Source organism: Arachis stenosperma, chromosome 3 (genome assembly GCF_014773155.1).
Source record: "Arachis stenosperma cultivar V10309 chromosome 3, arast.V10309.gnm1.PFL2, whole genome shotgun sequence".
In the NCBI taxonomy this organism is placed as follows: domain Eukaryota; kingdom Viridiplantae; phylum Streptophyta; class Magnoliopsida; order Fabales; family Fabaceae; genus Arachis; species Arachis stenosperma.
In genome coordinates, this window is record NC_080379.1 from 162,855,293 (window position 1) to 162,877,449 (window position 22,157).

Below are 22,157 nucleotides of genomic sequence, written 5' to 3' on the forward strand. Positions count from 1 at the left end.
CATAGTCAAGGATTGATATGAATACCCTATGACATAAAAAAAAAAAAAGATTGTGAATACATCAGGTGAACTTGGACTGGAATCAGCATTTACGTGACATTTTACTAAAAGGAATATTCTTCAATTCAATTCTAATTGAATATGGGTATTTTATAAAAATGCTTTATTTTCTTCGGGTAATACGAATTTATCGTTATATAGGTGGACGGTGACCATTGACTTTAATGGGTCCAACTTGGAGAGACTCACATATACTTAGTAGGAATTTATTCCCTCATTCAACAACCAGTATCCAACTATGAAAATTAAATAATTAGATAACTATTCTCCATTGCATCTGATAACTATTAATGTTGAAACCCTAAGTTATAATAATATTCCTATTTTGGTTTATTATATACATGAAATCACCTAGAACATTAAACTGAAATTTCCTGTTTCTTGTTGATATTAATTTAATTATTAATGTGACAGTCACTATCTGAATTTCAGCTTATGATATTATATTGAAGTCATGTCCTAAGGTTTCGGTATATAAAGGAAACGAGGCTCCTGGAAATGATAAAGAGAAAATTTCACGCTAAAAAGTTTTCTATTTGACACCAAAAAAAAAAAAGGAAGTTATGGAGGATCGTCATTTTAACATATTGGAGTCTAATGGGGATAATAATGAAGAAATCGGTGGCAATAAGGTTAGTTATTTAGCTCATGATGCTTTGATTATATAGCCACCCTTTTTCATAAATGATCCTAACCCTTGGATATAGCTATATTATATTTTATGAGTTATTGATTTTCTATAATTAACACTTAACAGTTTCATATAGGGTTTTTGCACAAAAAAAAAAAGAAGTGTAACTTTATTTAAACACAATAAATGTATTGTATATTGTATGATGATGCATGAATGTCACTCTCAAAAATCAAAAGAGGAAATGATATAGCTGGAAAAATATGCTTTAATTAATTTCCTCATCTATATTGCTTTTCCTATTGATGAGTATGAATATTCTTTTAATTAACAGTAATATTAAAAAGACAAAAGAAATAATTCAAATTTATTTTATTTAGTATTTATTAATTATATAATAATTAATAAATACTAAATAAAATAAATTTAAATTTTTGGCTGATTTTTTATTTATCAAATATTATTGATTAGAATGCTTCCCCTCACAAAGTTCCAGCTTTTTATGTTTATAGTATAGCTGGCAATTTTGGAGGAAGAGAATTTGTTTTTCGATTCTTTCTATTGTTTTAAAAAATAACTTTCTAATAACATGTATGTTCAAATTAAACTAGTGAGATTCACTCATTATTTTTGGATCTTATTTTCGTTGTAAATATTTTATTTCCCTAAAGTAATTAAGAGTGGCTGTAATTAATTATACAGGGTTTAAGGTTTTTTATTTTTTTCCCCATAGCGCTTTTGTTATTTGCTCTAATTCTCTTCTACTATGCAAAAGACAAATTGTATGCTCTAAAGTCTAAATTACCCTTAAACACGCTAAGCTCTACACGTTTCTTTATTTTTCTTTATCATTCATTTTCTTTAAGGACAATTAAGAAATAATGCTTATATCGGTAAAGGTTATTTACAATTAAAAAAACTAAAGTTTTTGTAAAAAATATAAAAAACTAATTTTTAGCCGATGAACATTAACCAATTTTAAGCTTTAGATTTATAATTTAATATTTAAAGTAAAAAGTTTATAAGTTAGGATCTAAAATTTAAGATAAAAATATAATTTTAAAGTTGGCTAGCTAATATATTTTTTTTCAATATATATATATATATATATATATATATATATATATATATATATATATATATATAGGTACATTATAAAGGATTAAAACAAATTTAAAATTTTTTATTAATAATCTTAAAGCAAATTAAAGTTCTACTTATATATACTCACAACAAAAACAATTTTTACTAATTTTATTCAAAATATATTATTATTCATGATTTTCCTCACAAAATTTTCATGATATGTACATGGCAGCCATGTATAGGATTGATTACTTTCTGCTATTATAACTTAGAATTATCTTTTTCTTAAAAGCTTATGAAAAGCTTCACTGATAATATATTGTTATGTATCTAATAATATGTTTTTATATGAAGTTTTTTTAAAATAAAAAATTCTATATTTACTATTTTAATTTATACAGATATTATATTGTTTATTTTTATATGTAGTATTTTTCAATTTCGAAGTCAATACAATTTTGTTGGCTTTGGCTGCAAAATTGAAAAGAAAAAAAAAAACAGAATAGCTAATCTAACAGAAAAGGTGAACAAAATTGTATTTGCTGCAAAATTAAAAAATATTATGTATAAAAGTAAATAATCTGATATTTGTGTAAAATAGTAAATATTTTTTATTTATTAAAAAAAACCCTTTATATGCAATTGATATATCGAAAGAATTTTTTTTTAATAGTTCGAAGCGTAAATTTAGTATAGACGTATTTTTATCTAGAAGGAATCTTTATTAATAATTTTTTTCTTATATTTGTGTCAATTCATATCAATTTTTTTCCCACTAAAAAGTGTTAACATTCACTCGACAGTGCGACACCCATCCATCAAATGAACAAAAACCGTGCTGTGTCGGGCATTATATTAATATTTCTGGCGACAGAAAACTAAATTGCATGGTTGATTTCTTATTCTTTGTCCAACCTTCCAGCTTAGAGCTAGCTCGTATTCATTGTATAGTGTATATCTCCAACAAAATTTCGGTGCTCATCAAAATAACTTCTCAAAGATTGCTTTTATATATATATTCTTAAAGATGATTCTGATATATTAGAATTTAATGTGAATTTTTTAAAAATATAATTATAAAAATAAAATATTTTGATCTTTAAAATTAAATAATTTTATGTTTATTAAAATTTTCTATTTTTAATTAAGGGAGTTAAATATTTGCAAGATAAAAAATAAAAGCCTATTTATCCTTTTATCTAGGTTATCTCACAAAAGCCTATTTATATTTAAATGTCTCTTAATTTTATTATTAACAAAAATACTTTTAAATAATTTAAAAATTTGTCAAAAATATCTAACCATAATCAGAGATATGTTACCTTAACGAAAATGCATAACATAGCTCACTTGCTAATGTTAGTTTCATTTATCACATAAAAAATTTCCGTTTGCTGCATTACTCTTTTTTAATAATATAGAATGTCTCAGTTTATAAATGTATATTTTAATCACATTTTTAAATAATTTGAGAATATTTTTATAAACAGCAAAATTTAAAAACATTTTTGGTAGATTACCTTTTTAGCTAATATTAATAAGTGTGAGATTAATTAAGATAATAAATACCTTACATTTTTGGTTAAGGATTCTTGAATTTGAGCTTTAAATATAACAAAAAGTATATATATATATATATTAAAGATATTATTAGACCAAAATTGCATACCAAATCTTCCAATCCACATTATATACCTTAAATTATATACATGGAAAATTTCAAGGATAGTTATCAAACTGTTGATGATCAATGTTAGTATAGCAATAAGCATGGCACGAACTCAAGTTCTTAGTTACTGTTAAGAGAGAAGTATGTTAAAAATGTTATGATTACTAAATTAAAGCAAACCAGCAATAATCACTTGGAATCAACATTCATGAATATATGCATCAGGATCCAAAGATTGAATCCACTACTGAGGGGGGAATGGGAAAATTGGAAGTATTATTGAGAAATAGTGCAAATGACGAAGATTCATCATCATCATCATCATCATCATTAGTGCAAAAGGAGTACTTGTTTGACATTATCCTTCAACAACAAAAGCAAGAAGCTACCACCAAAGAAGGAATCAATAATAATAATGAAGATAGTGATGAAGAACTTGTGTCACTCTCTCTAGGAGTCTCATCATCAGAAAAACTACTCACCGAGATGTGGCCACCGAGTAAAGTTCTCAAGACAACAAAAAATAATGGCGAAGGAAATGAAGCATCTCATCATCATTACCATAATACTCGCCTCAAGAAGGCTAGGGTTTCTATAAGAGCCAGATGTGATACCCAAACGGTACATGCAAATATAATTTTCATTTATTATATTCTTCTCATTTAGATAGCTAAAATCTTCATTTAATTTTTAATATTTTTTTATATTATAATTTTGAGTTTAAGTCAATTAATCCTAAATTTTTTTATTAAATTATATAATTTTCTGATTTAAATTAATTAAAATTTCAATTATTTTTGCTACCTTCATTTTAATTTATTACTTCTATTATCATCTATGTATGGATCACTCTTATGTACATTGAAAGTGGTATGTTTCTTTTAGAATATATTTTTTTAATATTAAATTTTTTAGTAGTCTTAGTAGAAGGTATACTATTAGTCTTGACGTATACATAGTGCTATCAAAACTGAAATTGTAATAATATTTTTCACAGATGAATGATGGATGCCAATGGAGAAAATATGGACAGAAGATAGCAAAAGGAAATCCATGTCCTCGTTCATACTACCGATGCACTGTCTCTTCATCTTGTCCCGTAAGAAAACAGGTATATATATATGAGTTACTCATATATCATATATGCTAATATTAATTAATTCTACAATTAACAAATACCAATTTTACAAACGAAAAATATTTAGTAATAAATAAATTAATTAAAAAAATAATCTTATTTAATTAAAGATATTTTCGTAATATTATTCCGAAATAGCTATTTAATTAAAGATATTTTTATTTGAAAATTACAAAAAAACATAAAAATATGTTATATCAAATAATTTAGTTAAATATATATTAAATCTTTGTGTAAATATATAATTATTTTATTATGGAAGAAATAATAATAAATTCATTTAAATAATCTAAATTTATTTTATTTAATATTATTTATTAATTTTAATAATAATTAATAAATATTAAATAAGATAAATTTAAACTGATTTTTATTGTTTCCAAACATTATTGTAAATTAATAAACCATAACAATGCTAACAATTAATCAAAGCTTAATTATTGTATGATTGGTTGTGAAGTATATTTTTATGGATAATCAATAATTTTTTTGAACACCGTAAATAATCATTAATTAAATTAAAACATGCTACATTTTTAATTATTCACCTAAATCTTAAAATTAGAATAACCATCTGCATATCTAATAAAATAAACATCCGATATATCCATTAATATTTTTCATTGTATGAGGGCAGGTTCAAAGATGTGCTCAAGACATGTCAATCCTGATTACAACCTATGAAGGAACTCACAACCATCCACTTCCTTCTTCAGCCACTCCAATGGCGTCTGCAACTTCAGCCGCCGCTTCCGTTCTTCAATCTTCGCCCTTGTCCTCCTCCTCCTCGGAAACAACCACCATTGTCAACCCTAATAATAATAATACTACCCTAATAAGACCACAACAATTCTACTTGTTCAACTCTTCCATGATCTCAACCTCCAATAATAACTTCCACCCCACAATAACTCTTGACCTCATTACTAAACCTCCAACTTCATCATCATCTTCCATACCAAAGTATTCACCAACAAATCTTGATTTTTCTTCAACTACTACCACTTTCTCTCCATTGCAGTATAGCACTCAACACTCATCATCGTCTCGTTATTATTGGAACCTTAATAAGAATGGAAAGCAACCATTGATTCAATATCATCAAGGCCATTATCCCTACCAACAAAATTGCATGCCCATTATTTTTCAACAACCTTTACATGCAGATTGTTATGCTTCCTCTGCTCTTAATAATAACCAACAAGGAAACATCACAAAATCATTGTTAACCTCACAACCGTCTAAAGGTTCATATGCTTCGCCGCCCTCTAAGAAAAGTTACCAGTTCTTGGAGAAAAGGAAGTGAAATCATTTTCATTACATGTTCCCTATTATTAATGATGAGAGCATATCAAAGCTAGTGTGTAAAAATTAAAGTTTGGTCTTTTCGGTTTCTATGAGAGCAATAAACAGTGCTGTATTTTTAAAGGAGTGTTTTTGTAATCGATTTGTAATTAAGTCTTCACAAATTTTTTATTTCTTAAAATAAAAAATATCTATAAAATTAATACAAAAAATTATTATAACCAATAAACCAACACACAAATTTGTGTAAAAATATAAATTTTTGAAAAAAAATACAATTTCTTTTACCTGTTGCAGATCTGAACTCTATCTAAGAATGGACAAGACAAGATTCGAATTTTCGACACTTGTTTAAACGGATGAGTGAGTTAACTATTCGACCAATCTAAATTGATTTAATTTTTAATTATTAAATTCACATCAAATTAACTACATTTGAATTTTCACCGAACAAAAATATAAAATATATTAGTAGATAAAAGAAAATAAGAGAAGAAAAAAAACACAGCACCATAAATTTTCACTTTATTTCAATTTTTTTGTTAAGATAAAAGAGTTGTATCTATGGTTCTGTTGAATTCATGTTTAAAATTGCTTCTATATCCCCCACTCCTTTCTCCTCACCTCAGCAAGGTAGCGTGTAATTTTTTATTGGAAACGATAGAGATAATATAATGATATAAACATATTTAATATTTCGCAGTTGCTACACCTTTTTTAAAGAAAAAATTGGAGTGCAAGTCGTTTTCAAGACATCGTGTTGTACCTATTCTAGAAGTACAAATTAAATTACAGAAGTCTCTTAAAAAATGCTGGAGATTGTGAAAATAATTTAAAATTTTTGCTTTTAATTATTTCTTTAAATAAACTAGACTTTTATCCAAATATATGTCTTTTTTTGGGTATCACCAAAAATTCAAACACCACTTGATATACCAAAATGATAATAATAATAATATTTTTTATGTACGTAAGTATTTTACTAGCAAGTTAGAGTTAAAGATAAACATTTGTTAAAGAACAAATATTTTTAAAACATTTATAATTCAATATATTTATTATAAATTGTATTCAAGATCAGTATTGAGTTAATTATTAATATATCAAAATTGTAATTTATTACAAAAAAGACTCACTTAAAAAGGGTGATCTCTACTATTTACCCGACCTCTTTAAAGAGGTCAAACAAGCGACAAAGACAAACGTTATTTATTCAAATAAGTAACTGTCTTTTCGAATTTTTTCTACTATCTCTATTTCTCTTAAAAGATAGATCCCAATAAATTCTCAAAGATAAAGAGAACGGTTATCCATCAATTAAATGTGGAACTACTCCAAAAAAGAAATGGTCATCAAACTCTACTATAAATACACTATCACTCGCTCAAGTATACATGTTCTATTATACTAAAACCCTGCTTAAAACCCTTACTAATTTAAGTATCGGAATTTCTTGCAGATACCATCTCTCGCCTTCCTCACGAGAAATTCGGATAGCAACACCTCGATACAAGAACAAATCGGATGCTGCTTCATAAAGAGTCTAAACCTCACATTCAAACCCAAATCAACATTGCAAGTAATCCCATAACAAGTATAATAATATAAAATTGTAACTTACAAGTTTCAAATTTTTAAAAATATAATGTTTAAAAGAATGATTATGTATATGTAAGGCATTTTTTACTTAATTTCTAAAAAAAATTGTTATTTTTATTATTTTAATTTTTATTCACATATTTTTAAAATTATTGTATATTATTAAAATTAAATTCTTTTAATAAACAGCATAATATATGTGGTATGTTCTTCAAGTTGTTTCTTAATTTATTTTATTTGATTATTTTAAGTGTATTAATTAATAAATTATTTATTGATTTGATTGAGATAAATATTAAATTATTTAATATTTTGTTTTATCACGTTAAATATAACTAATTAATTATATTAATTATTTAATTTAACTAAACTAAATAAATTAATTTTTTTAATTGTCCTATGTATTTTAATGATTTTTAAAAATATTATAACTATTATTTATTTAATTTAATTAAAATAAATATTAAATTATTTAATATTTTGTTGACCATATTAACTATAATTAATTAATTATATTAATTATTTAATTTGAATAAAATAAATAAATAAATTTTATTTTAATTTATGTTAATTTTTTTATTTTATATATTTTTATTAATAATGTTAAAAGTATTATAATTTTTATATTGATATATTTATAAGATATTTTTTATTTATTTAAGTTACTTTATTAAGCTAAATATTTATAATTAATTTATCATATTAATTATTTAATTTAATTAATTTAAATATATGTTATTTAATTTAATTTATTGTCTTTGACTCTTTGAGTCATTGTTTATCAAAAGCTTATCTTTATTTCTTTCCTAGATTTTAAATTTCAGATTTTTATTTATTATTTATATTTTTATTTTAATATCAAATTTATTTTTTTTGTATTTATTGTCAAATAGTTATGTGTCTACAATCAATTATATGGTCGATAATATTTCTTTAATTTATTAAAAAGATACAATTTCATAATTTTTATTTTTTTAATTTTATCTATCTGTATATTTCATAATTTATTAATCGTAAAAAATTATATATGCTAGAAGAGAATTTTACTTTTTTTTTCATCAATTATTTTTTCATTCGATAATACTTGTTTTCTCTTATAATATATTATTTCTACCTTTTTAATTTTTTATTTTTTTATATAAATTATAAGATATTACTATTCGTTATTGTATTCTATCTATTTTATTTTTTATTTTGTTCTTATTTATTAATTTTTTTATAATTTTTTATTATAAATTTTACTATTTTTATCTTATACAAGTTAATTTATTATAATTCTTTACATGTTGGTCTTCTTAATATTTAAATTATATTCCTTATATGCTTAATTTTACTTCTTATTCGGGAGATTGAGCAATTAAATAATATCAATGAAGGTTGTTGTGTATCTATTCTTCGTCTTTTTGGCTTACCCTCTCTTGTAAGAATCACGAGTAATTATACACTGTGGTTCTTATGCATAAAAAAATAAGTATAAACTGTATCTTATTTTTTTAGTAAATTTTTTATTATTTATCTTAAAATAAAAAAACATTATAAATTATTTTAGATCAATAATGATAGAGGTTATGAGAACCAGTTGAGTCAGTTAGCGATTAGTTAATAGCATTTAGCTGAATTCTGTTAGTTGCCATCTGTCCTTGCACCTCACTACACTATGTATACATTGCACTATGTAATGAACAGTTCAGTTAGTTCAGATTCAACTAATTCAGTTCAACAAACCCTTCTCTAGAAACTTCTCCTCTCTTCTCTCAACACTTGAATTCTTCTTCTCAGTTTCTTTCGTTTCTTCTTGAATTCGTTCCTTCTTCAATTCTTCTCTGTCTAAATCTGATACCTTTCATGGTATCAGAGCTTAACAATCGCTCTGCTTCCATGGCTGCGAAACCCTAGAACAGTCACAGCTCAATCTCTCAGGCACCGATGCCCCCAAGCTTCACGTCTTTCCCAATTTCGATAAAACTGGATGAGGACAACTTTCTGCAATGGAAGGACCAGGCAAAATCAACCATTGAAGGCCACGACTTGCTACACCACATCACTGGAGAAAGGATTCCAACGCGATTCTTACCTTCAGGAGAAACAAATCCTGGATATCCAGTGTGGAAAAGACAAGATTCGCTGCTAAAGTCGTGGCTACTGGCTTCAATGACCAAGCCATTCACAACTCGAATGGTTGGGTGCGTGTACGCATATGAGATATAGAAAAGACTCGATGATCATTTCTCTTCTCAGATTAGAGCAAAACTAATGCAATTAAAACATAAGTTGAGTAGCATCAAGATAGAAAATTTTGTGAATGAATATGTGTTGGCCCTGAAAAGCACAATACATGCACTAGCCTCTGTTGGTGAACCAATGTGTGAAAGTGACCATGTAAATGCAATACTAAATGGTTTGACAGAAGAATATGCAAATGTAATCACATCTGTAGTTGCAAGACCAGTAAGCATATCGGTAGGTGAACTAAAAGCGTTACTCCTGATTCATGAGAGCATGCTAGAAAGATTCAAAAAACCTGAGTCCTTTATCCAGGCAAATTTGGCCCAGCACACACAAGGATACAACATAAGAGGAGGCTTTAGAGGAGGCTCTAGAGGAGGAGACTACAGGAACAGAGGAGAAAGGTTAATAAGAAGTGGCAGATTTGGAGCTGGCCAATTTCAGAATAGAAATGTTGAAAGTGGACAAGGCAACAATTCAAGATTTGAAGAAAGATTCCAAAATGATAACTCAAGGTTCGTGAATAACAGTGCAAGATCAAGTGAAAGGCCAATTTGCCAAGTGTGTGACAAAATTGGACATACAGCCAAAACCTGCAGGTATAGGTATGAAAAAGATGACAATCCAAGGTCCCAATATGCTGCTCAGAACTCCAGCAACAATTCGACTCCTCAAGCACTACTAGCCACTCCCTCAACAGCCCGTGATCCAAACTGGTATTCGGACTCAGGTGCAACACACCACATGACTTCAGACGAGCAGAACTTGATAGAAGGAGTGATGTATGAAGGATCTGATCAAGTAATAGTAGGAAACGGCTCAAGTTTGCACATCAACCTAATTGAAAAGTCTAGCTTTAAAATTGATTTGAGCAGTAGAGAGTTTCTGTTACAAAAACTTTTGCATGTGCCTAATATTACCAAAAACTTACTTAGTGTGTATCAGTTTTGCTGTGATAATGAAGTATTTTTTGAATTTCATGCTGATGGCTGTTATGTCAAAACTCAAGAAACTAAGAATATTGTCATTCATGGCAAAGTTGACAAAAGGATGTACAAGTTTGTCAACCTCATCCCTTCACCCCCGAAAGCTGCCCATGTCTCTATAATGTCTAGTACAGATAACTTCCAGTTATGGCACAATAGACTAGGTCATCCCTCAAATAATGTCATTTCAATAGTTTTACAATCCTGTAATCTTCCTTTCAATATCAATAAGGCAGTGTGTCCAGCTTGCTGTATTGGCAAGTCTCACCAGCTTTCTTTTCCAATTTCTCATACTGTATATACTGAACCACTTCAGCTTGTGTACTCTGACATATGGGGTCCTGCCCCTATGCGTGATTCTAATAGAAATTTCTATTTTGTCAACTTTATTGATGCTTACTCTAAGTTCACTTGGCTCTATTTGCTCAAAACCAGGTCCCAACTTAAATCAGTCTTTAAAGCTTTCTAAAATATAGTTGAATTACAATTAAATAGAAAAATTAAAATGATGCAAACAGATAATGCTGCTGAATATGTAAGCTTGTCTAAAGAATTGCAGGGTCAAGGCTTAATTCACAGGTTCTCTTGTCCACATATACATCAGCAGAACGGTAATGCAGAAAGAAAACATCGACATATTGTAGATAAAGGCTTGTCTATGTTGGCTGGAGCTGGAATGCCAACTCGTTTCTGGGGAGAAGCATTCACCTCTGCTGCTAACCTTATTAATCAATTTCCAACACCTACTTTAGAAAACAAGTCCCCAGTTGAAAAGCTATTTGGGAAGAAGCCTGATTACACCAGCCTTCGAGTCTTTGGCTGCCTATGCTTTCCTCACTTAAGGCCTTACAACAAGAATAAGTTGGAATTTAGATCCTCCCCCTGTGTCTTTACTGGTTACAGCCCACTTTACAAAGGGTACAGGTGCTTAACCCCTGGTGGTAAAACCATAATCACAAGGAATGTTGTGTTTGATGAAAGAAAATTTCCGTTTAAAGATGGCAAATTTCTACATGAAGACTCCAATCCTCCCCCACCAGCCCTGCAGCAATTCCCTACAATCCCAATTGTTTCTACTCATAAGTCTTCACCAATTTCCTCATTCACACAAAGACAACCCAACACTTCCTCCTTTTTCCCCCTTACTTCTGCTACAACATCCACTTCAGGCGCCCAATTTCCAACCATACCAGCTATTAATAATAACAGTCAGTCCATTCCACCCACTCAACCTCCCTTCTCGTCCACCCAGTCAGTAGCACCCTCAAACATCCCAATACCAATTCCAATTTCTGATATAAAAATCGTTCTCCCAGCAGCACTTGTATCTCCTACCAATACCTCCTCAACTAACACACACTCAATGATTACAAGAGCAAGTCTGGCTGCCTTAGACCAAGGGCTTTTCATACCTCAGTAGAGCCTAGATCAGTCAAAGATGCAATGGCTCATCCACAATGGAAAGAAGCAATGGACCTTGAATACAATGCTCTCATGAAGAATCAAACCTGGAAGCTTGTTCCACTTCCCAAAGGTATAGTGGAAATTGAGAGAAAATGGGTGTATTGGGTGAAGTACAACGCTGATAGGTCACTACAGAAATATAAAGCAAGATTAGTGGCTCAGGAATTTTCTCAAAGGACGGGCTTCGATTTCACTGAAACATACAGTCCAGTTGTAAAGCCTACTTCTATTCGGATAGTCCTGACTGCAGCATTAACATATGGCTGGAGCATTAGGCAATTGGATGTTAATAATGCCTTCCTCCATGGAGATTTAGGTGAAGAGGTATACATGAAGCAACCTCAAGGATATTTTGTAGGTAATGGTAATCTGGTCTGTAAACTGACAAAGGCTTTATATGGGCTAAAGCAGGCTCCCCGTGCCTGGTACTATAAACTGTCTATAGCACTGAGACATTTTGGTTTCACAGCAACCAAGTCAGATGTGTCTGTATTTACCAGGTTCTCCAAAGAAGGCAATATCTTTGTCTTAGTATATGTAGATGACATCATCATTACAGGCAGCTCTAGCTTTGCCATAACTTAGTTAATCGAACAGTTGAATGCCAAATTTGCCTTGAAAGACATGGGAAAACTTCACTAGTTCTTGGAAATTCAGGTTACAAAAACTAAAAAGGGAGCCTGATTCTGTCACAAGAAAAGTATGTTGGAGATCTTCTTGCTAAAGCTGGCATGACCGGGTGCAAATCCTGCACTACACCACTACCCTCTTCAGTCAGGCTATCTGCATTTGGTGGGCCTGCCTTCACTGATCCACGACTCTACAGATCTATTGTTGGCAGCCTACAATACCTTACCATCACATTGCCTGAGCTATCATACTGTGTCAGCAAGGTGTCTCAATTTCTGCAGCACCCTTTGGAAGAGCACTGGAAATTGGTGAAACGTGTGCTTCGGTATGTCAGTGGAACATCCACTTATGGACTACAGCTGCATAGAGTTAAGGACATGACGGTCACAGCCTATAGTGGCTCAAATTGGGGAGGAGATCCAGATAATCGCAAGTCTACTGGAGCTTTCTATGTGTTCTTGGGGAAGAACCTGATCTCTTGGAGCTCCAAGAAGCAGTCAGTGGTTGCAAGGTCTAGCACAGAGGCAGAGTATCGAGCAATGGCTGATTTGATAGCTGAGCTTCTCTGGATTAAGCACTTGCTACATGAGTTAAAAATTTCACTAACTAAGTCTCCAATGATGTACTGTGACAATCTTAGCGCAGTTCTCCTGGCAGCTAACCCAATTTTGCACTCAAAATCTAAGCATTTTAAGACAGGTTTGCACTTTGTCAGGGACCATGTCAATAACAAAACGATACAGGTGAGCCATATTCCAGGATCGTATAAGTGGCTGATGCCTTCACTAAGGCTCTGTCAAGCAGGAGTTTTCTGGAGTTTAGAAACATGCTGAATATTGCTAATGCAAAGTTATTTCTTAGCAAGAGTAATGGCAAATTCACCAAGACAGGCACTGAAAAGAAAGTAGAATATTTGGAGAGCAAAGAGCATGAAGGTGTGTGTAAAGAGCCAACTAGCAAAGAAAGGAAGAAGATTAGAAAGCAAGGGTCATGATAGAGGTTATGAATACCAGTTGAGTCAGTTAGCGATTAGTTAATAACACTTAGCAAAATTCTGTTAGTTGCCATCTGTCCTTACACCTCACTACACTATGTATATATTGCATTATGTAATTAACAGTTCAGTTAATTTAGATTCAACTAATTCAGTTCAACAAATCCTTCTCTAGAAACTTCTCCTATCTTCTCTCAACTCTCGAACTCTTCTTCTCAGTTTCTTTCGTTTCTTTTTGAATTTGTTCCTTCTTCAATTCATCTCTGTCTAAATCTGATACCTTTCAAATAAGTCAGCCATTGTTGTGGACAATTTTAAAATTTTTAAAAAATATATAATTATTCGATAATTACTTTATTTAGTATAATATATTAATTTTTTAGTTGAATATTATCTTAAATTTGTGTTAAACTCGAACATTTTAACAAAAGACATTTAAAATTATACAATCCTTCTTAATTAAATAATAGATAAATTTATATACTTATACAATAGATAATGTCATGGACTAAGATAAAGAAATAGATTAAATAATTAGGTAAAAAAAGTTAATATTTTGGAAGAATTTGGAGATGATGCAATTGAATATTGGATAAATTTTTATTGTATTTGTTTCTATTATTTTATATTTCATTATTTTTTATTTGAGATTTTTTAATATTGTTTCTTTGCATCTTGATATTTTAAAAAATATTTTTTGGTCTAATATATTTATTTTTTCGGTCTAATAATATTTTTTTTTTACAAAAATGATGCTATATTAAACATAAGTTATTCCCAAATTAAATAGTTATATTATATCAATATTATCGTATTTAATTTATTTTATTTGCACATTAATATAATTAATTAAAAATAAATGATAAATAAAATTAAAAAAAATGTTCATAATTATTTTAAAATAGATATGAAGTAAGTTATATGTTATATATTACTTGATATGAATTATTAATAATTCAAATGACACTGTATTTTTACTTCTTTATAATAGAAGAATAAGATACATTTAAAGTTTAAAATACTATCAAATATAATTGAGAATTCTATATTCAAGATCTAATTTGATTATCATCAAGCAATATTATTAGTAAAAATCAAACTCGTAATTTGAAAAAAAAAATTCTTTAGTTAATAAATAATGTTACGAAACACTTAATAAATGTTTGAGTGATGATGATATTTTAATTTTTTTTAACACAACCATATTTGCCTTTTGTGAGAAAAAATAATTGCTACTGAATGGACAAATCAACTTTGATTTTTGAATAATCAATATCATTTATGTTTTTATTGCAATAAAAGATTTTGTTTAGAAAGGACATGTATCAATAATTATTATTTTATGTATGGTCAATTCAAAATTTTAGACACAAATTCTTTTTATCATTTTACAAGAGTTAAGACAAAATATTGTATATTCAATTGTATATTTATTTTATTTTTAGCAATTTTGGTAGATGTTTAAACTTTAAATTAACAAAACATATGAAGCTACTTCTAGGTACAAATACCATTATTTCATCTTAAGAATAGACAAAATATATTAGTAAATTTTAACAAGTAACAACATTGATCGTATTACTTTGATTCCAAAATAGAATATGAAACTAGAATATAAAATAGTTTTAGTTAGGTAGATTTTAACAAAAATTATTTTTTTTTCATAATATTTTTTTTTTTACTATGATAATAAAAAATGTAATTCAAGATCAAATTTTATTTCATGTTAAATTATACTTTCTCAAATTGATTTTAATATAAGGGTAGGAGAGTTTAAAAGTTTTGCTCACTAATTAAGAAAAAATGTCTATAAATTTAACCACTAATATTATTTAAAAAAAACTTTAAAAAATATAGAATTCTAATATAAATATTTTAATTTAATTACAAACTATATATTATTAATGAGTAATTGTTATACTTTAAAAATTAATAAAATTATTATTCACTAATTTTATTATTTTTAATATTAAAATAGTTAAATTTAATTAATTTTATAAAATTTTTATAACAAAATTATTATATGTATTTTTTATTTAAAAATTTTAAAATTAAATATTTTTGTCGTGATAAGATTATCTGAGGTGGATGCCCATTTTTCATAAGACTCAAATTATCAAGAGTGATTGTATTTAATAAAGTTTGAAAAGAGTGTCCTTCATATGTGTATAAATAGTAGTAAAATTTGAAGCATATAACACACAACAATAACAAAGTACTCTTCTCTTTCTTTACATGATAGGATAATGTATAAACACTCTTCTCACTCTTTTATATATACGTTATTACATATATTAGTAATATCTATATATATGAATCATTTTTATTATATTGAGATATTGATTGTGGTGAACATCAATACAAGATTTATTTATTTACATCGCTTTATTTTATATTTATTTTATTTATTTATTTATTTATTTTACAACACGTTATTAGTATGAGACTCTGATCAAATTTTAGAAATACTCAGATGATAAATTTTCATTATATCGAAACTCTCTCATTTTGAATTTAATGTTCTTGATATATTTGGAAATAACTATTTATCATGGATATTAGATACTAAAATTCGATCCATCTTAATTTAATAGATCTTGGAGATACCATTAAAGTTGAAAATAATGCATCCTAAAAGGATAAAGCTAAAGACATGATCTTCCTTCGTCGTCATCTTGACGAAAGATTGAAAAATGAATATATCACACTAAAAGATCCTGCAGATCTGTGAAAAAACCTTGAAAAATGGTATAATCATCAAAAGGCAGTGATACTTCCTCAAGCTCGATATGAGTGGACGCACTTACGTCTACAGAATTTCAAATTAATAAATGAATACAATTCAACAATGTTTCAAATTACCTCATGAATGAAATTATGTGGGGAGAAGATAACTGATAATAACATGTTAGAGAAAAATTTCTCGACCTTCCATGTCTCGAATGTGCTCCTGCAGTAGCAGTATTGAGAAAAAAAATTTAAAAAATATTTTGAACTAATTTATAGCCTTCTTGTTGATGAACATAATAATGAATTGCTTTTAAGAAATCATGAAGCGCGCCCAGCTGGCGCCGCCCCTTTTTCTGAAGCAAATGCGGCAAATCATAAATCCAGAAGAGATAAATGGCAAGGTTTTGGTTATAAGAAAAATTATGGAAGGAAAAAAAATTATGTTCATAAGAAAGGATTCACCAGAAATGGGATAAAGAAAGAAATAATGGACAAAATAAATCAACAAAGGATAAATATTTCCATTGTGGTGAAAATGGTCATTGGTCACGTACCTGTCGTATCCCGAGGCACCTAGTTGATCTTCATCAAGCATCCTTGAAAAAGGATGATAAAAGAAAGGAGACAAATTTTGTTTCAAATGATAGTTGTTGAAAATTATACTACTCATTATGAAGTATCTGATTTCTTTGAGAATTCAAAAAGAAATATTAGCCATTTGATCATGTAAATAAACAATGTAAGAAATTTCTTGTTAAGTTTAATAAAATATTTATGTTTATAAATTTTTAAATTGCTGAATGTGCCAAGTTCTAAAATAATAATAATAAAAATAATAATAATAATAAAATTTTTAGTATATGATACTATGTACAGTACTTCTTAAAACAATCAAGAAAATAATTTTACTGCGCAAATACTTTTACTCATTATATTATTATTTTTCTTTTGAAGAAAATTGCAATGACATATAGTAAAGATATTTGCCTTTCATATAGTGCAAATTCGTATACCATTCTCAAAAATAATATATATTTTACTCATCTTGTATCAAAGGAAGAATATGTTAATACTATTATTAGCTCAGGTAATATGATAGAAGGCTCCGAAAAATGTATAATTTTTTTTCCACAGGAACAAAATTTATAATAAATAATGCACTATTGTCTATTAAGTCTCTAAAGAACTTGTTGAGTGTTAAAGATATTCGCCGAGATAGATATCGTATTGAAACAATGAATGAGGAAAATCATGAGTACTTATGTATCACAACTCATTATTCAAATAAAAAGGCTATATTAGAAAAGTTATCCTCACTTTCGTCTCGATTATATTATACTAAAATTAGTGCAATTAAATCACATGCCATTGTAAACCCGAAGTTTACCAACCCAAATGAATTTATAATTTGGCATGATCGATTGGGTCATTTGAAAACAACCATGATGCGGAGAATTATTGAAAATTTCCATAGACATTCACTAATAAACCATAATATTCTTAAATCTAGTGAATTTTATTATGTTGCGTGTTCTCAAGGAAAACTAATTTTAAAGCCATTACCAGTAAAAATTGGATTTGAGGTCCCTAAATCCTAAAAAGAATTTAAGGCGATATATGTGGACCTATTCAACTACCATGTGGATCTTTTAGATATTTTATAGTACTAATAGATGCATCTTCGAGATGGTCACGTGTGCGCTTATTGTCTTCTCGCAACCTAGCGTTTGCGAGATTACTTACTCAAATTATTTGATTAAAAGTACAGTTTCCAGAAAATCTAATCAAAACAATTCGTCTTGATAATGCTGGTAAATTTACTTCCCAAGCCTTTGATGCTTATTGTATGGCTAACGGAATACGCGTTGAACATCCAGTAGCTCATGTTCATACACAAAATGAGTTAGCATAATCACTTATTAAATGCCTCCAATTAATTATTAAACCTTTACTTATAAGAACAAATCTCCTAATCTCAGCTTGGGGGCATGCTATTTTACATAGCGCAACACTTATTCGATTGAGGCCAACAAGTTATCATCAATTCTCTCCTCCGCAATTCGCTTTTGACCAGCAGCCAAATATTTTCCATTTGACGATATTTGAGTGTGGGATATATGTTCCCATTACACCACCTTCTCGCACCAAAATGGGACTCCAAAGAAAATTTAGGATATATATTGGATATGATTTTCCCTTTTTAGTGAGGTATCTTGAAATACAAACTGAAGATGTATTTAAATCCCGATTTGCAGATTGTCATTTTGATGAATCAAAATTTTCAACATTAGGGAGAGAGAATAAGCTTCCTAAAAATGAACTTAATTGGAATGTATCATTTTTAATTCATTTAGATCCTCGATCAAGGCAATGTGAACTAGAAGTTCAAAAGATTATACATTTGCAAAGAATAGTAAATGAATTGTCTGATGCATTTTCTGATACGAAAAGGATAACTAAATCATATATATCAGCTGAAAATGCTCCAATTCAAATTGATGTCTCAGTTGGACAAATGGTCATCGAAACAAATTCACCTCAGAAGTGTGGTAGGCCTGTCGGTTTCAAAGATAAAAATTCTCAAAAAAAGAAAAGAGGTAAATACTACTTATGTTAAAAAAGATAAAGACATAGTAAAGACACCTGTAGTTGTCCAAAATTCTAATATAGTTTTGACGTCAGAACATGTTCAGGTGCCTGAAAGTTATGAAAATGACGAGATCTCGATAAATTATGTCTTTACAAGAGAAAAATGTGACCGAAATAAAACAATTGTCTATGAAATATTTGTATATAATGTGGCATTAAATATTATGCATGAAAATAAGGATCTTGAGTCAAGAATAGTTGAAGAATGTAGACAAAGAAATGATCGGCTAAAATGAAAAGAAGTTATGAAGACTGAATTAGACTCACTTGCAAAACGTGAAGTCTTTGGACTTGTAGTCCGTACACCAAAAGATATAAAACCTGTTGGATATAGATGAGTATTTATGAGAAAACAAAATGAGAAAAATGAAGTTGTATGCTATAAAGCTCAACTTGTCGTACAAGGTTTTTCACAAAGACCCAGTATAGATTATAAAGAAACATATTCTCCTGTAGTGGATGCAATAATATTGCGTTATTTGGTCAGTTTATTCGCATATCATAAACTACATATGCATTTAATGGATGTGGTGACAACCTACTTATATGGATAATTAGATCGTGATATCTATATGAAAGTCCCTGAAGGACTAAAGATATCGAAACCATCCAATGAATATTTGCAGGGGTTATACTTAGTCAAATTGTAAAGATCTTTATATGGTCTAAAACAATCTTGACGAATGTGGTATAATCGTCTTATTGAGTATCTGGCCAAAAACGGATTCAAGAATGACGATATATGCTCACGTGTTTTCATAAAAAATCTGCATCTAGATTCATTATAATTGCTGTGTATGTTGATGATTTAAATATCATTGGAACCCTAAAGAAATTCTAACAACTATAAAAGCTCTAAAAGAAGAGTTTGAGATGAAAGATCTTAGAAAGACTAAATTTTGTCTCGGCCTGCAGATCGAGCATACAAAAATGAGATCTTCATTCATCAAACAACATACACAGAAAAGATATTGAAGAGATTTTATATGGACAAGTCACATCCATTAAATACCCCAATGATCATAAGGTTTTTGGATGCGAAAAAATATCAATTCCGTCCTAAACAAGAAATGAAGATATTCTTGGTCTTGAAGTACCATAGCCCATTGGAGCGTTAATATATCTTGCTAATAATACACGACCTGATATATCATTTGCGGTGAATTTACTAGCAAGGTATAGTTCCTCTCCAACTAGAAGAAATTCCAATGGAATCAAACAAATTTTTTGATATCTTCATAGAACGGTTGATACGGATTTGTTTTATCCATATGAATCCAAGTCACAATTAGTTGGCTATGCAGATGTTAGATATTTGTCTGATCCACACAAAGGAAGATCTCAAACAGGATACTTGTTCACATATGATGGTACAACTATATCATGGAGGTCTACAAAACAGACGATTCCAGTAACATCCTCTAATTATGCTGAAATACTAGCAATACATGAAGCTAGTCGCGAGTGTTTTTGGCTCAAAAGTTTGATCCAATATATTCTAGTATCATGTAGACTGATTGATTATAATATAGATCCAACTGTTCTATTTGAAGATAATACAACATGCATTGCTCAACTTAAAGGTGGATACATCAAAGGTGATAGAACAAAGCATATTTTTTCCAAAATTCTTCTTCACTCGTGACCTTCAAAATCAAAGAACAATTAATATCCAACAGATCCACTCAAGTGATACTTTGGCAAATTTATTTACAAAGTCACTTCTAAAATCCTCCTTTGAAAGATGGTACATCAGATTGTGATGTGTCGATTTCGAGATATTAAATAATAATAACAAAAGGGGGAGGCTGTACTCTGTTTTTCTTGATTAGGTTTTTTTTTCATTGGGTTTTTCTTGGCAAGATTTTTAATGAGGCAGTCTCAATCACAGAGAATATTGTACTCTTTTTTTTTCACTAATTTTTTTCTATTAAATTTTTTTAGTAAGGTTTTAATGAGATATAATCTTAAATGGTTATTAAAGGAGAATGTTGTGATAAGATTTTTTGAGGTGGATGCCTATTTTTCATAAGACTTAGGTTATCAAGAATGATTGTATTTAATAAAGTTTAAAAAGAGTGTCCTTCGTACGTATATAAATAGTAATAGAATCTAAAGAATATATAACACACAACAATAAAAAAGCATTCTTCTCTTTCTTTACATGTTACAATAATATATAAACACTTTTCTCTTCCTTTTATATATATGTTACTATATATATTAGTAATGTATATATATGACTATTGTATTGAGATATTGATTGTGATGAATATTAATACTACATTTTTATATTTATATTTTTTTGTTTTATATTTATTTATTTTTTTATTTATTTTACAATAATTTTATATATTTTTATATGTTATTTCATAAAAGACAAGGATCCATATCCATATACTAATAAAATTAAAAAGAAACAAATCAAATGATCTATTTTATTATTTACCTTTTTCACCAAATTTTAAAAAGTTAAAAAAAGAAATCCATCCGGTTGTGAAATGAATTGATGTGCAATTAGTAATTACTAATTAATTGGCGTCTTCCATGAATGACGTCATACAAAGATGACCCCATAATAAAATGAGAAAATAATAATAGCAAAAAAATAAGATTAATAAAATCAGATTTGTTCAGTTACTCTTTTTTCTATAAAAGCATGAGTATCCATATCACGTTTGTGCATAGTTTAATTTGGTAAATTTTTTTTACGAAATATTTATATTTTTTAAAAGTATAAATAATTTATTTTATATTTAATAAATAAAAAAATTTATGTATTTATGTTTATAATTTTTAAACATTAAAAATAGTGTTTAATTTGGTAAAATTTTTATTTTTTAAAAATAATTTATAAAAACTAATTTTTAAAAGTAAAATTTTTAAAAATGGTAGTATATATTTATATTTAGTAAATTAAATTAAAAATCATTTATAATAGACACAAACAACAACAAATATATTTAATAAAATAATTTTTAAAATTTTAA

At 28.3% G+C, this 22,157-nt stretch overlaps 1 protein-coding gene across 1 annotated transcript; it reads left to right on the top strand.

The window, feature by feature from the left end:
* Nucleotides 1-623: 623 nt before the first annotated feature.
* LOC130967153 (WRKY transcription factor 72A-like) lies at nucleotides 624-5,890 on the top strand. The gene is made up of 4 exons (XM_057891973.1): nucleotides 624-692; nucleotides 3,672-4,067; nucleotides 4,444-4,557; nucleotides 5,222-5,890. Exons 1-4 carry the CDS (start codon nucleotides 624-626, stop codon nucleotides 5,888-5,890), a joined length of 1,248 nt encoding a protein of 415 aa, XP_057747956.1.
* The last annotated feature ends 16,267 nt before the right edge of the window (nucleotides 5,891-22,157 follow it).